General features: G+C 42.1%; 1 protein-coding gene across 1 annotated transcript in view; it reads left to right on the top strand.

Moving 5' to 3' along the window:
* Positions 1-623: 623 nt before the first annotated feature.
* NSD2 (nuclear receptor binding SET domain protein 2) overlaps positions 624-13722 on the top strand; it is a 59108-nt gene continuing 46009 nt past the window's right edge. Inside the window, exons 1-7 of the mRNA XM_053387738.1 lie at positions 624-719; positions 1434-2057; positions 5059-5224; positions 7810-7976; positions 8532-9014; positions 11588-11732; positions 12696-12773. Of these exons, the coding sequence (XP_053243713.1) occupies positions 1464-2057; positions 5059-5224; positions 7810-7976; positions 8532-9014; positions 11588-11732; positions 12696-12773 (1633 nt within the window). The 5' untranslated portion in view covers positions 624-719; positions 1434-1463. The remainder of the gene's footprint in view (positions 720-1433; positions 2058-5058; positions 5225-7809; positions 7977-8531; positions 9015-11587; positions 11733-12695; positions 12774-13722) is intronic.

Here is a 13722-nt window from a genome sequence, read left to right as displayed (position 1 = left end):
GTTTGGGAAGCAACCTTGTTTAGACGATGGGCACAGGGTGCGCCCACAAGATCTCACGAGAACACCCCAGGGCCTCTGGGGTTGAGGCATGGAGAGGGCCTTGCTTCCCAAGCAAGGCAGAAACACCTGGCGCAAAAAGAACTTTTCAGCAAGGTTCTCTATGCCCGACTCTGGAAGCCGCCTGATGGGGTAGTTCCCAAGGTTTGAGTATATGTGTTTTTGCGTATAAGGTAAAGGTAAAGGGACCCCTGACCATTAGGTCCAGTCGTGACTGACTCTGGGGTTGCGGCGCTCATCTCGCTTTATTGCCCAAGGGAGCCGGCGTACAGCTTCTGGGTCATGTGGCCAGCATGACTAAGCTGCTTCTGGTGAACCAGAGCAGCGCATGGAACGCCGTTTACCTTCCCACCAGAGTGGTACCTATTTATCTACTTGCACTTTGACGTGCTTTCGAACTGCTAGGTTGGCAGGAGCTGGGACTGCGCAACGGGAGCTCACCCTATCGCGGGGATTCAAACTGCCAACCTTCTGAATGGCAAGTCTTAGGCTCTGTGGTTTAACCCACAGTGCCACCAGAACCAAACCCCTGCATGCTTTATCCGTCTATGAGTCAACCTGTTCTTTATCTTTGTTTGGTTTAGGTAACACTATGATTCTGGTTCGTTTCCAGCAGGATGGAATCTGTCCCCCTTCCTTAACTTCATTAAAGAGTTTTCCAGGTAGAGGCAATAGAATATTCTGAATTTCTAAATACAAAGCTCCAGCCAAACCATTGGTTCTTGGTGCTTTGACTGGTTTAAGTTTAGGTGCACATTTTAAATTTCTTCCTGTGAGATCAGTTTGTTTAAACAATGATTTGGAGCATATGATCTGCATTGCAGTCGACTGACTGAAGCCATGTTGGGGCACAAGGCATCAGAACCCCTTTCTAGAGTCTGGCATTTCTCTTACATCACTTAGTTGTCTTGTTTGGTGGAGCTAATGGGGGAGAGGGGTTTGACAAAGCCCTCAGATTTGCAGTTTTGAAGTGAATGGTGTCTCTTGTTCAGCCGTTGATGAATTCTTCTGAACCCTACTCACCTTTATTGACACATGAGAACCAGTGCTTGCCAGATTTCAAGATCCAGATAATGACTTTCTAAGGATAATCTAATGAACGGTAATGGTATTAGTGATCAAATAGTTTTAAAATTGGAAGTGTTAATGCCCTAAACTAGTTTGCTGTCAAAATGATATAAACCTGGTATAAATATAGTAAAAAGAGCCTCTGGTAAATAGAATGCCAACTTGCTTGAGTGGGGATGTTGCCTGGGTAAATTTCTGACCGTGTGCTCTAAATTATATTAAGTAATATATACCAAAGCAGCATTCAAAATAAATAACTATTCCAATACTAATGGTTCTTCCTTTCTTTTTCTTCTGTTTTAATGCAGCGGTACAAAACTGGAAATCCTTTTGACTGAATGGATTTCAAAAGTAGCTCTCTGCTTCTAGCCAAAAAAAGGGTCAACCACATCAAAATGAAGCAAGTACCAGAGATCCTTGGAAATCCTACAGGGAAAACACAGAACTGTGAAGTGAATCGTGAGTGTTCTGTTTACCTGGGCAAAGCACACCTTTCTGCTACACTACAGGAGGACGTTATGCCGAAATATAATGGCCACGATGCTCTCCCATTTATTCCTGCGGACAAATTGAAAGATCTCACTTCTCGTGTGTTTAATGGAGAATCGGCAACACAAGACACCAAGCTGCGCTTTGAGTCTGAGGATATAAAAGAACCGGCAACTCCACCTAACACTACACCTGTCAAGAATGGTTCTCCAGAGATTAAACTGAAAATCACTAAAACCTACATGAATGGAAAGCCTCTATTTGAATCTTCAATTTGTGGTGACAATGGAATAGATGTGTCTCAGGCAGAGGAAAATGAGCAAAAGCCAGCGAATAAGGAAAGGAGAAATAGGAAAAGAAGCATCAAATATGATTCCTTACTTGAACAGGGTTTTGTTGAAGCGGCATTAGCATCAAACACATCTAGTTCCTCTGATGAGAAGGTACAGGATTTATTTGCTACTTCTGCTCTTTGGGTAACTCGTGTCAGCTAAAGTTACCAATGTTTGACCTGTTTTTTCCTAACTGATCAGTCAGGTAGCAGCTGATGGCTCCTACAAGGTTCTATGAGTTTCAGAGTCTTATTAATAAGTCTAGCAAATGAAGTTGGAGAGGATAGACATGCACCCCCATGCTTCACTCATTTGAGTCCATTTCATCCTTCCCCTTCTCTGGCGCTCCCCAGAGTGAACTTGAGACAGACAATCTAATAATAGGGGAAGTTTTAATAATGTATTTAATGATAATGGACCATTAAGGTCCAGTTTTGAATCATACTATGAAAACAAATTTTTCATCTTTGTTTTGATGATGAAACAATTCCAGTTGATGGGCTATTGGAGAGGGACTATTTGTATTAACTTTGATGCACCAAAACATAACCATCATAAACAATAACAATAATAATACCTTTATTGTCATTGTACAACCTGTGAACAATGAAATTAAATGGGCCTTCTCCCCCCCCCCACTCAATCTCATTCCACTCTTTGTGCTTATTGAACAACACCCCCCCCCCACTTGCAAGTCAATTGTGCTATGTTATTTTCCGTTCAACAGCCTAACAGCCCATGGATAGAAGCTATTTTTTAGCCTGTTGGTACGGCTGATTATACTTCTATATCTCCTGCCCTACATGGGTAGCTAGCCAACATGGTGCCCTCCAGTTAAAATTTCCTTCAGCCCCAACCATCTTGGTTTAGCTACCTATGTTTAGATGGACTGTTTTACTGAGACATTGTGCTGTTCAGACTTTGTGCAACGGAATGCAAAATAAATCTAGCTTCTCACACACACTCATTCTGAAGCACTTTGTTATTAATTATAAAGGTAACAAGGCTATACCAAGCAGCTTTGGTATAGCATTTTATGATCCGTAAAGAATGTGTTTCATGGATGTGAAGGAGATAATTTTTCTCAGCTGGGCTTCTGCCTATGCTGCCCTTGAATTTTTTAAAAAAGTTGTATTTGCTGTATTGAAGGGATAGCTCTCTAGGGTCGTTATTTGTACAGTTAGGTGACAAGTACCTTTGACTCAAAGTGTATGAATTTCCCAGCAAGAGACCAGGGGAAATAAACTTAGTGTCAGTATTGTTTGTTTCTTTTATGAGTTATTTATTTTGCCTTAAGTAGGTGTAATAATCGGAAGCCAGCTAGAAGCTAAGTTGTCCTTTCAATATGCAGTCCTGCAAGATGTTAGTAAAGTAGCAGAGGGGTCCATTTACCTCTGATCAATAAGAACCTCCATGTGCTTACTACAGATAACTTCTAATCCGTGGGCCACTTTTGGCCAGCTATGACATTTCCCACCAGAAACCCATACCCACCTGCCAATCAGACTCTAAACAGGTTTCTGTGAAGTTGTACTCTCCCTGAAATGGCAGGTATAAAGTTTGCGTGTATTTCTTGATCTAAAATAGTCAACGTCCTATGTGGTTCAGAGGGTCTTTTAGCAGTGACTGCAGCCATTCCTGGACATGGATGGTCACGATGATTCACACTCTGGTAGTCACCTAGTTGGATTACTGTAATGTGTTATATGTGGGACATTCCTTAAAGATGACTCAGAACGTCCAGTAAGTGAATAACACAGCTTCCAGCATTTTGACTGGTACATCCATGACTGCCCATGTTATAACAATTTTGGAAGAGTCATACGTCTACTTACTTTATTCAGAGTCCATTTTAAGGTACTCGTGCTTTACCTTTCATGTATGCTCCTCTCCATGTGTGCACCTGCAGCCTCAAGTAGTACAATGCAAGAGGAGCTTTATGAGTTAATTTTATTGGATGTATAAACTAGCCTTAAATAGTACTGGCTTTGTGATACAGCATATGGAAAAATTGTTTGTTTGCTACCATTTAATTTTCTTGACAAGGTTTCTTGGGAGTCCTTGCAACCTTTGCATGTGGTGTATGAAATTATTCTGGAAGACTGACCAGAAAGAAAGTTCCTTGACCTTTCTAGAATGGTCCACAAACGCACACTGTGATCACGGCCTTGGAGCTAGAAACTCAATTTTGTAAAATGAATACAGAGTTGAATCGCATAAACACAGATAATAGATCCTCAACCTATTTTATGCATGTACCTAAAAACGTCATGTGTCTGTACAGCAGATACGAATTTTATTGGTGCATATGTCAGAAAGTCAGAAGTCAGCCATTGCTCCCCACTGCACATGAAATGGCAAGTATATGCTTTTTGACACATTATGTGTGAAGTGGTACTGAGACTTGTGTTCCTGAAAATTCCAATAACAGTAATGTCTAGGGGCTCTAAAGCAACGATTGATATCAGTTGTGGCTTTCGGGAGCTGTTGCTTCAACTCCTTTTACTTCCAGAGTAGCTGAGGCTCCATTGTTTCTTTAAAATTGGAGTTCACTCTTCATTTTGAAGTACAGTCATACCTCGGGTTGAATGCGCTTCGAGATGAGCGCATTCGAGTTGCGCTCCGCGGCAACCCGGAAGTAACGGAGCGCGTTACTTCCGGCTTTCACCGCACGCGCAGACTCTCAAAATGACGTCATGCGCAGAAGCGCCGAAACGTGACGCGAGGACACGGGTTACGTTTGCTTCTAGATGCGAACGGGGCTCCGGAACGGATCCCGTTCGCATCTAGGGGTACCACTGTAATATTTTCCCCATTACCAAATAACAGAAAGTTCATAGCCTTGAAAAAATACGAAGGGTGCCTTGATAGTTGTATCCCTTTAGCTGTGGATCTGTGGCCCAAACTTAGTTCATAAGGCTAAACGTTTTCATGAACATTCCAGTTAAAGTTACCATTCATTTGCAATGCACCAGACACACAGTGTATTGTTACCAATTAAGCGCGATTTATGGAACATTCTTCATTCCCTGCGCGCTCAAATATGAAAATATTTTTGTTTGATCAAGTTGCTAGAATTTGTAATTGTCTGCCTTTTTCTTTCTCTAAAAAGATTCCTGCTAAAGAAGATTCTTCTTTACTACTTGGAAAAGATGACAAAACTCATGTATTGAAGTACAATGTAGGAGACTTAGTATGGTCCAAAGTATCTGGCTATCCCTGGTGGCCGTGCATGATTTCAACTGATCCTCTTCTTTACAACTTCACAAAACTAAATGGTATGTCCTCTGTCTTTGGTAGTTTTGCATTTGCAGCTAGTGCTATGTTACGCCCAAAAACTAAAAGGAAAGCCACCAATAAACTGGGATATTTTATGTGTCTCTGTTGGCTTAAATACACAAAGAAGATGTAAGCTTTACAAGTTGTACTGAGCTTTGTATTAGAAAAATAGCTAAAATAAATGTGAATAGTGTTGTAATTTGAATAAGATTATTACAGATATTTTGATTGTGGTGTATTGAACTGATCATTTATTACTTATTAATTTATTGTATACTTTACTGACTATAGATAAGAATTAAACAGTTGGTGTCATGCTTTTTGTCTACTAAGAAAAACCATTTGAGTTCTTCTAAGTCAGTCTCTTGTAGGCGACTATTTGTATTGGTTTTCTTTTCCGCTCATGCAATTTCCACAGTTAAATCACAAAACAAGACTTAAAAGCTTGTTGCAGACAAAATATAGGGACAATGTTTTTTACCGTATTTTGCGCCCCATAGGACGCACCGGCCCATAGGACGCACCTAGTTTTTTTGGGGGGGAAATAAAGAAAAAAAATTATTTCCCCCCCCCCCCAGGTGCGGGGCTGGAAGAACCAGGTCATGGAACAGCGGGAAGGCGCGCTCTGAGCTTGTGGGGCTGGCGATGGGGAGAAGTGCGCTGAGCCCGGGACTGCAGGCAGCTCTGCACAGCCATCGGGAGCCGGACGGGACTTCGCGCCCCGCTCCCGATGGCCGCGCAGAGCTGTGCTGAGCCCGGGACTGCAGGTAGCTCTGCGCAGCCATCGGGAGCCAGGCGGGACTTCGCGCCCCGCTCCCGATGGCCGCGCAGAGCTGCGCTGAGCCCGGGACTGCAGGCAGCTCTGCGCAGCAACTGGGAGCCGGGCGGGGCTTCGCGCCCCGCTCCCGATGGCCGCGCAGAGCTGCACTGAGCCCGGGACTGCAGGCAGCTCTGCGCAGCCATCGGGAGCCGGGCGGGACTTTGCGCCTGGCTCCCGATGGCCGTGCAGAGCTGCACTGAGCCCGGGACTGCAGGCAGCTCTGCGCAACCCTCGGAGCCGGTCTCCCAAGGGTTGCGCAGGGCTTCCTGAAGCCTGGAGAGCGAGAGGGGTCGGTGCGCACCGACCCCTCTCACTCTCCAGGCTTCAGCGAAAGCCTGCATTCGCCCCATAGGATGCACACACATTTCCCCTTCATTTTTGGAGGGGAAAAAGTGCGTCCTATAGGGCAAAAAATACGGTATTTGTTTTGCTAATTTTTAGATTTAGCATGATACCATAGCTCAGCCAAGAGTCCTCCATATGTTTGGGACAGCAACAGCTATCCATCCCAGCCATCGTGGCCAGTTGTAGTACAAACAGAGAGAGCACCAGGTTGGGAAAGACTCGCATAGTCTCTGACCTGCCCCCTTCTTTCAACCATATCCTATAAACCAGGCATCAGCAAACTCAGCCCTCCAGATGTTTTAGGACTACAACTCTCACGATCCCTAGCTAACAGGACCAGTAGTCGGGTGGTGGGAATTGTAGTCCCAAAACATCTGGAGGGCCGAGTTCGCCTATGCCTGCTATAAACCCTGCTGTTGCACCTTCCTGTGATCCAGTGTAGGTGGAAGTTCTTCCAACAGTATAACAGAACCCAGTTATGTAGCTGTTTGCACTGTGAGATTGTCTTGGCCAAGCTGTAACTTCATGTGTGTCACGGTTGCTATTTTTCAGTCTTTAGCCCCTCACTACTGAATGCTTCTGAAAAAAATTACCGTATTTTTCACCCTATAGGACACACTTTCCCCCCTCCAAAAATGAAGGGGAAATGTGTGTGCGCCCTATGGCGAATGCAAGCTTTCACTGAAGCCTGGAGAGCGAGAGGGGTCGGTGCACACCGACCTCTCTCGCTCTCCAGGCTTCAGGAAGCTATCTGCAAGCCTTGGGAGCCCGCGGGAGTTCCCGCCGGCCTCCCAAGGCTTGCGGAGAGCTGCCTGCATCCCGAAGCCCGGGGTGCGCTGAGTAGCACGCCCCGGGCTTTGGGCAGATATCTGCAAGCCTGGGGAGACGGGCGCGACTTCCCGCCTGGCTCCCTAGGCTTGCGGATAGCAGCCTGTTCTGGGGGCTAGGGTCGGGGGAAGCTCGGGCTTCCCCAGCCCTGCGCCTGGGGGGGGGAAAATAAATTTCCCCCCCTTTATTCTCCCCCCCCCCAAAGTAGGTGTGCCCTATGGGCCGGTGCACCCTATGGGGCAAAAAATACGGTAACTGTTTGAGATTAGTAATATTGACTTCTGCAAGGCCTTTTTCAAAGGACGGCATTGAGTAATGCCCTATTTCTTTAAACTGTCAGTTAAAACTAATTTATATTTCCAAACTACTCTCCCTCCCTCTCTCTCTCTCTCTCTCTCTCTCTCTCTCTCTCTCTCTCTGCACGTGTGTGACATAACAGAGGTCATATATTAAGAGATGAGAGCCTGAAAGAAACAAAGTTTAATCCTTTTTCCATTTTTCATTAAATGTGTTTTTACATTTATGTATGTTTATATTAATATTTCTAGGTGACAAAATAATTATATAAGTGTGCCTGCTACCTTTTTTCAGGACAAAAGAAGAGCTTTCGCCAATATCATGTTCAATTCTTTGGAGATGCCCCAGAACGAGCCTGGGTGTTTGAGAAGAGTCTTGTACCGTTCAAAGGAGAAGAGCAGTTTGAGCAATTGTGCCAGGAAAGTGCAAAGCATTCCCTTACCAAAGCAGAGAAGATAAAGGTAGATATTAATGTGTTATGTATTAACATAGTTGTTCAGTTATCTGCTTGAATGTTTACATGTGCCGCTGCATGCATGTGTATTTATTTCAATTTATATACCGTCCTTTATCCAAAGATCCCAGGGTGGTATACAACATTAGTAACATAATTTACACATCATAATAACAGGCCATAGAATAAAGAGGATTGTTTTCACCTGGCTCCTAATGTAATGATGACACGAGGTGAGCCTCTCTCGAGAGGGCATTCTACAGATGCCACCACAGAAAAGGCCCGTTCTCATGTTGTCACATTTACAGTTTTAGCATAATGCCATAGCTCAGCCATGTTACTTCGTATGTCATGTTGTTATTGGGTGTATTACTGCTTCAGCCATGGCACATTTCTTCCCAAGTCATTGTTCAGCATCCCTTGTTTAGTAGCATATTTATTTTTTTTACATTTTGGGAGTAAAAACTTCATTTGAATATATTAATAGGAGACTGACGTTTTTCATGATCCCTACAGGTAAGGGTTTCGTTTCATTCTCTTTTGTTGGTGTGCTTCTCTGCAGATGCTAAAACCTGTTTCAGGAAAACTACGCCCCCAGTGGGAAATGGGTGTTAAGCAAGCAAAAGATGCATTGTCCCTGACAGCAGAGGAACGAAAAGTCAAGTACACCTTCATTTATGTTAGGGGAAGACCTCTTCTCAATCCTCAAGTAGCAAAAGAAGCAGGTCTTGCTGTAAAGTCTCTGGAGGAAATGGATAAAATTTACACAGATGAAGACATTTCTCAGACTTTGAAATCAAAGAAAGAATCTGATATTCCTACCAAGAGGAGGAGGAGAGCAAAACTGCTTGCATTGAATGAATCGGACGAAGGCATTGAACCAGTTAAGAATATCACCCCTGAAAAAGTCCTTGAAGGCAGAGAAGCCAAAAGGAGCACAGGGTCTCCTGTTGCTAGGAAAAAAGTTGTTGCGTACACCCCACGAAACAGAAAGGGAGATGCAGTTTCTCAGTTCTTGGTTTTTTGTCAGAAGCACAGAGATGAGGTTTGTGCATTTGCCTTCAGAACTTGAATTACGAAGTTTAAATCATATGCATATCTGTTTTGCTTGTGATAGTGTCCCAGAGGTGCCACAAGCACTCTTAATACATGAACGCTATCTGTTCTCTCATAAATATGCACACATGTGTGCATACAGAAAACTATTAATATACCCCATCTTTCCTCAAAGGAGATCAAGCATAATGCACAGGGTTAACTTATTTTCTCCTGCCATCAAATATGTGAAATAGTTCAAATTGAGAGAGTGACTTGTGATGGCCTAGAAGCATTTGATCCCCAAAGCAGCATTATGCAATTGGCTTACCTGCATAAATGGGCTTTTTAATCAAAACAGAAGTCTGGGTTATTGAGGGTGGAACTGCAAACATTTCTTCAGGGTTGTGGTCAAGGTAAATAATGTAAACCAGTTCAGATCTCATCCTCACCTCAACCACTATTCTGTATACAGACTTAAAGGGTTGTCCATCTCTGACTCCGTGTCTGTTTGCCTGTCTCCCCCCTCCCCCTCCACCTATTTGAAATACATTGATAGTTCTGGGTTTTCTCTGGTGGGGCAGCTCAGTTTGGAGGGCAGATTTAGGTTGGAAAAACAGCATAGATGAAAGGTTAAGCCCTGTGTGTATTTTTCAGCCTCAATCATTACCTTGGCAGATGGTTTGAGGGAAAGGGGAATATGTGCTTGAATCTTATGTTTGTGTGTATAGAAACAGTGGTCTTGGTAGCAGAGTACTCCTGGTAATGAAGAGATAATCATAAATTGAAAATGAGCACCTTTTAGTGGTATTTTAGTAAGTGAAACATACACCAAAATTTTCCAGGCAAAGGCCAAAGGTATCTGAGGCAACACGAGTACAGCTGTTAAGAGAGCTTGGCGCAGTTGCAAAGAACTTCCACTTTTGTTTTTGAATAATCACAGTTTAGTGTGTCACCCGAACCCTGAGCTGTGGTTAATCGTAATCGTGGAAAGTTTGCGCAAGCCACCCTCATAATCAGTGGCTTGAAGTTGGCTTGTTACAACATATTTACGATTAGCTGCAGCTTTTGTCTGTTTTTGGATATCATGACAAGGTGCGGCAAGTCTGAAAAAGACCTCACCAATTTATGGTTGGTTTAGAGAGAAACAAACTACAAGCCCAGGTTTGGATGATTAGGAAAGCCAGACTGGCCTGGTTTGTTCACAGATCTTCAACCATAGTACAAACCAGGCCATTATCACTGTCATTTGTGCTGTAGATTTTTACATATCAAAGAACAAAAATCAGTCTATCGCAAGAATTGTTCACTAGATTAAATATCTATAATTTTGTCATTTTATTTTCACGTTTTGAACAATTGAAGAGTTTCTGACAGTGTTAGAAACTGAGATATGAAAGCTAGGGGCCTAGATTATGGGTGCAACAATGGAATGTCTAGGCATGTTTTTTTATAAGAAGACTACAAAGTTGAAAATGAATGAACGGCAGCTAAAATATTGTGTTCATTTTTCACATGGTCTAGTCCTTCTCTTGCCCGCCCACCCCCCTAATATTCTTAAGAGGGTCTCTTATCTAGTCTTCAGAGAGTGACTGGAAATGGGGAGGCAGAAAAGGGTCCTCCTTTCCTTCCACTCTGCAGTTTTAATCTGAAATTGTAGATGCAGCATTGCGCCCAGAGCTCAGAAACTGCTTGCACTAATGAAATTCCCTGTTGCAAAATGCTCCTAGAACAATGGGGAGGTTTCGAACACTGGTTTTCTCTCTCCCTACCACAGTTGTTTTAACAGGGTCCCATGTAGGTTTGCATGGATCCTCTGCTAAAATGATGGGGGTGGGGGCATCATTTTAGTAGGAAGTTCTGATTCACACCCCTTCCTGATTCAGGGAGGGGGTTTCCCTCTATTGTTTTAGCAGAGGACTCCAGGTATATTTGTACAGAACCCCATCCCAAATCAGTGAGGGAAATGCCCCTTTTGGCAGCAGATGCAGATTCGCCACGTGAAAAGTTGTGCTAAAGAGAAACACGTCCCTTTCCATGTGAGAGAGCAGAGAATTCATGGCAGAGACAGGACTCAAACTTCCTGACTCATAGCTCAGTTTCTTGACCCCAGGCCATGGTGGCCTTCCACATGTTGCTGGACTACAACTCCCATCCTCCTTGACCATTGACTGTTTTGGCTGGGACTTGGGTCTAACAGCACTTGGGTCTAACAGCACCTGAAGGATCACAGATGCTGTGCCAGATCAGAAGTTTTCCACTTCATAATTACAGATCATATTTACTTGTTTAGAAAAAAATGCTCCACTTTTCCTTATAAAATAAACTCAAAAATCTTTGTGCACAAATGGAAAAATAACATCAAGCACAATAAAATGTTCAAATTAATGTAAAGCCAGTTCAGATTACTAAATTATGCTAATAAGCATACATAAATGCATACAAATAAATATTTTGCCTTCTGGATCCCACAGTATGAAAAGGAACCTTAATCTCTACTTTATTACTTTTAGATGCAGAGTGTTAGTTTTAACTACGTATATGTTTTAATTCCTACTTTGAACCAGTATTGTGTTTGTTCAGGTGATTGCTGAACATCCAGATGCCTCAAGTGACGAAATTGAAGAGCTGCTGGAATCACAGTGGAACATGCTTAGTGAAAAACAGAAAGCACGCTATAACACAAAATTTGCCATAGTGACCTCTCCTAAATCTGAAGAAGACACTGGTAAACGTAAAACTGTGCTAGTATACTCTAACTAAGTTTAATATATGTGGTGGTGTTAACCTAAGCACACAGCTTGAGACTTGTAGGGGGGCGGGCAGACTTTGCTGTTCTCCACTTCTAATTTTGGTGTGTCGTGATGATAGCCGTGAATGCAGTCTTTACAATAAAAGTCAATAATGTCTGCATTTCTTGGTCATTGTTCTGCGGAGTTTTTCTGTGTAAAACTACTGTTTAGATATTGCTGGTTTCTCATTCCCTTCCTGTCTATAAGCAGCTGCCTCATTCTTAGCAAAGTAAGAATGGTGGAAATGAGGAGAAAAAATCTTAGCATTTAAATGTTATCATTAAACATAATCAAACTTCTTAAAATTACAGTGTCATTTGTAATTTTATTTCCCTTTATAATAAGTGAAACTGTTGACACATGCATAAACATCAGAAATGCATGTTTCCAAATTATAAATGACCAATTGAGCACTGTGCTGGTCTTCTAGAATAGCATCACAGCCTGCAAGGCATTTTGGTTGGTTGGTTGGTTGGTTGGTTGGTTGATATTAACACTTCGCTCAATCTCCCGATATAGTACTAAAAGTTCTTTGGAATAATGAATAAACCTGAAGGAGGAAGGGAGGGAATTATATTAGTGATCTTTCTCAGTAAAAGTAGTAGCTATAGTAATAAAGTAATAAATATTTAGCATATTAACTTCATTAGATTATTATGGAAATTTTAAGCCATCAGGTTGCTGCTTTGGGCAATGAGTGGAATGAAGGTGTGTTTGACAGGTTTGTCAGTTTTGGAAAAAAATGTATAAAAAGTGCAGTCAGTTTTGTTATCTGTGTATGAAATAACATCTTGTGGGAAAGTTAACAGCTTTGTCTTAATGTGTAAAATAATGGATGTCTATTTTAAAACAAACAAACACAAACAAACAACACTGCACAACATTCTGTATCTCTAAAGGTTCGTCACAGAAGAATATGGGCGAGGCCAAGCGTAAAGTGTTTCAAGAATCCCCTAAAAGGAGATCAAGATCCAGAAGTAATTGAAATCTGTGCTGTGTACTATTAATTCATTATGAGTAATTCTTAAGTCTGCCTTTTATGTAATTGCTCACAAATCATTGTTTTTCTCTCAGATGTTGTGTTCCTTTGACTTCAGAATTTTTATGGCTCCCAAATTAAATACTTGAGTGCTGTAGTGCTGAATTTTGTTCAACTTCCTGATAGCTTCGTCCTACAAAATAATCAAAATGAATATAGCTTATTTCATAACTATACAATATGTATTTCATGCTTGGGCATGTTTTTAGCAGTCTGCAAATGATCACCATTGTATGCCAGTATAGATTATGCCAATATATTATGTTCAGATAGCACTGGCGTATATAATAACTGCTGGCTGTGGTATTTTTAAGCTTCCTAATTGACATGAATTATGTCTGGGCAGTTATCTGTAGCTGTAAAAAAAATAGTTTATTAGCATTTGTTACAGGATATCATATTATGTTCTGAAGTTGAAGTTCGGACAGTTACATGAAGCAGCTGCTCCTCAAGGCACTTCTGCTGAGATGGGGAAAGCAGTTGAGATAGTTCATTACTATTACTTTTTCCATATAGATTCAGACTGCTAAGAAGTTTGCCTTTTTTTAAAGTAAGTCTTTACACCAGAGCAGAGCTGTTGAAACATAGATTGGCTGCTGATCCTTTTGTCTTGGAGCTACCTCTCTGTAACATGGAATTTGACTACTTCATCTCCCCTCATATGTAAACATTCAGGGTGTTGATGGCATCTGTTCTTCTAGGCTTTGATTGAGACAGAACATTTAAGACGGGGTTTTCTTGGCCTTCGTACAAAATAAATTCACATGCTACCTATATTGCTATCCGTCTGCCAAATTGTGGGAGAAATGGCACTAGTGATCTCACAGACAGGGGTAACTGAAGCCTTCTATTGTATAAGACCTAAATTCCTGGAAGAAATCATTTTA

Source organism: Podarcis raffonei, chromosome 5, assembly GCF_027172205.1.
Source record: "Podarcis raffonei isolate rPodRaf1 chromosome 5, rPodRaf1.pri, whole genome shotgun sequence".
NCBI classification, from domain to species: Eukaryota; Metazoa; Chordata; class Lepidosauria; order Squamata; family Lacertidae; genus Podarcis; species Podarcis raffonei.
This window is presented reverse-complemented; position numbering and strand designations above follow the sequence as displayed.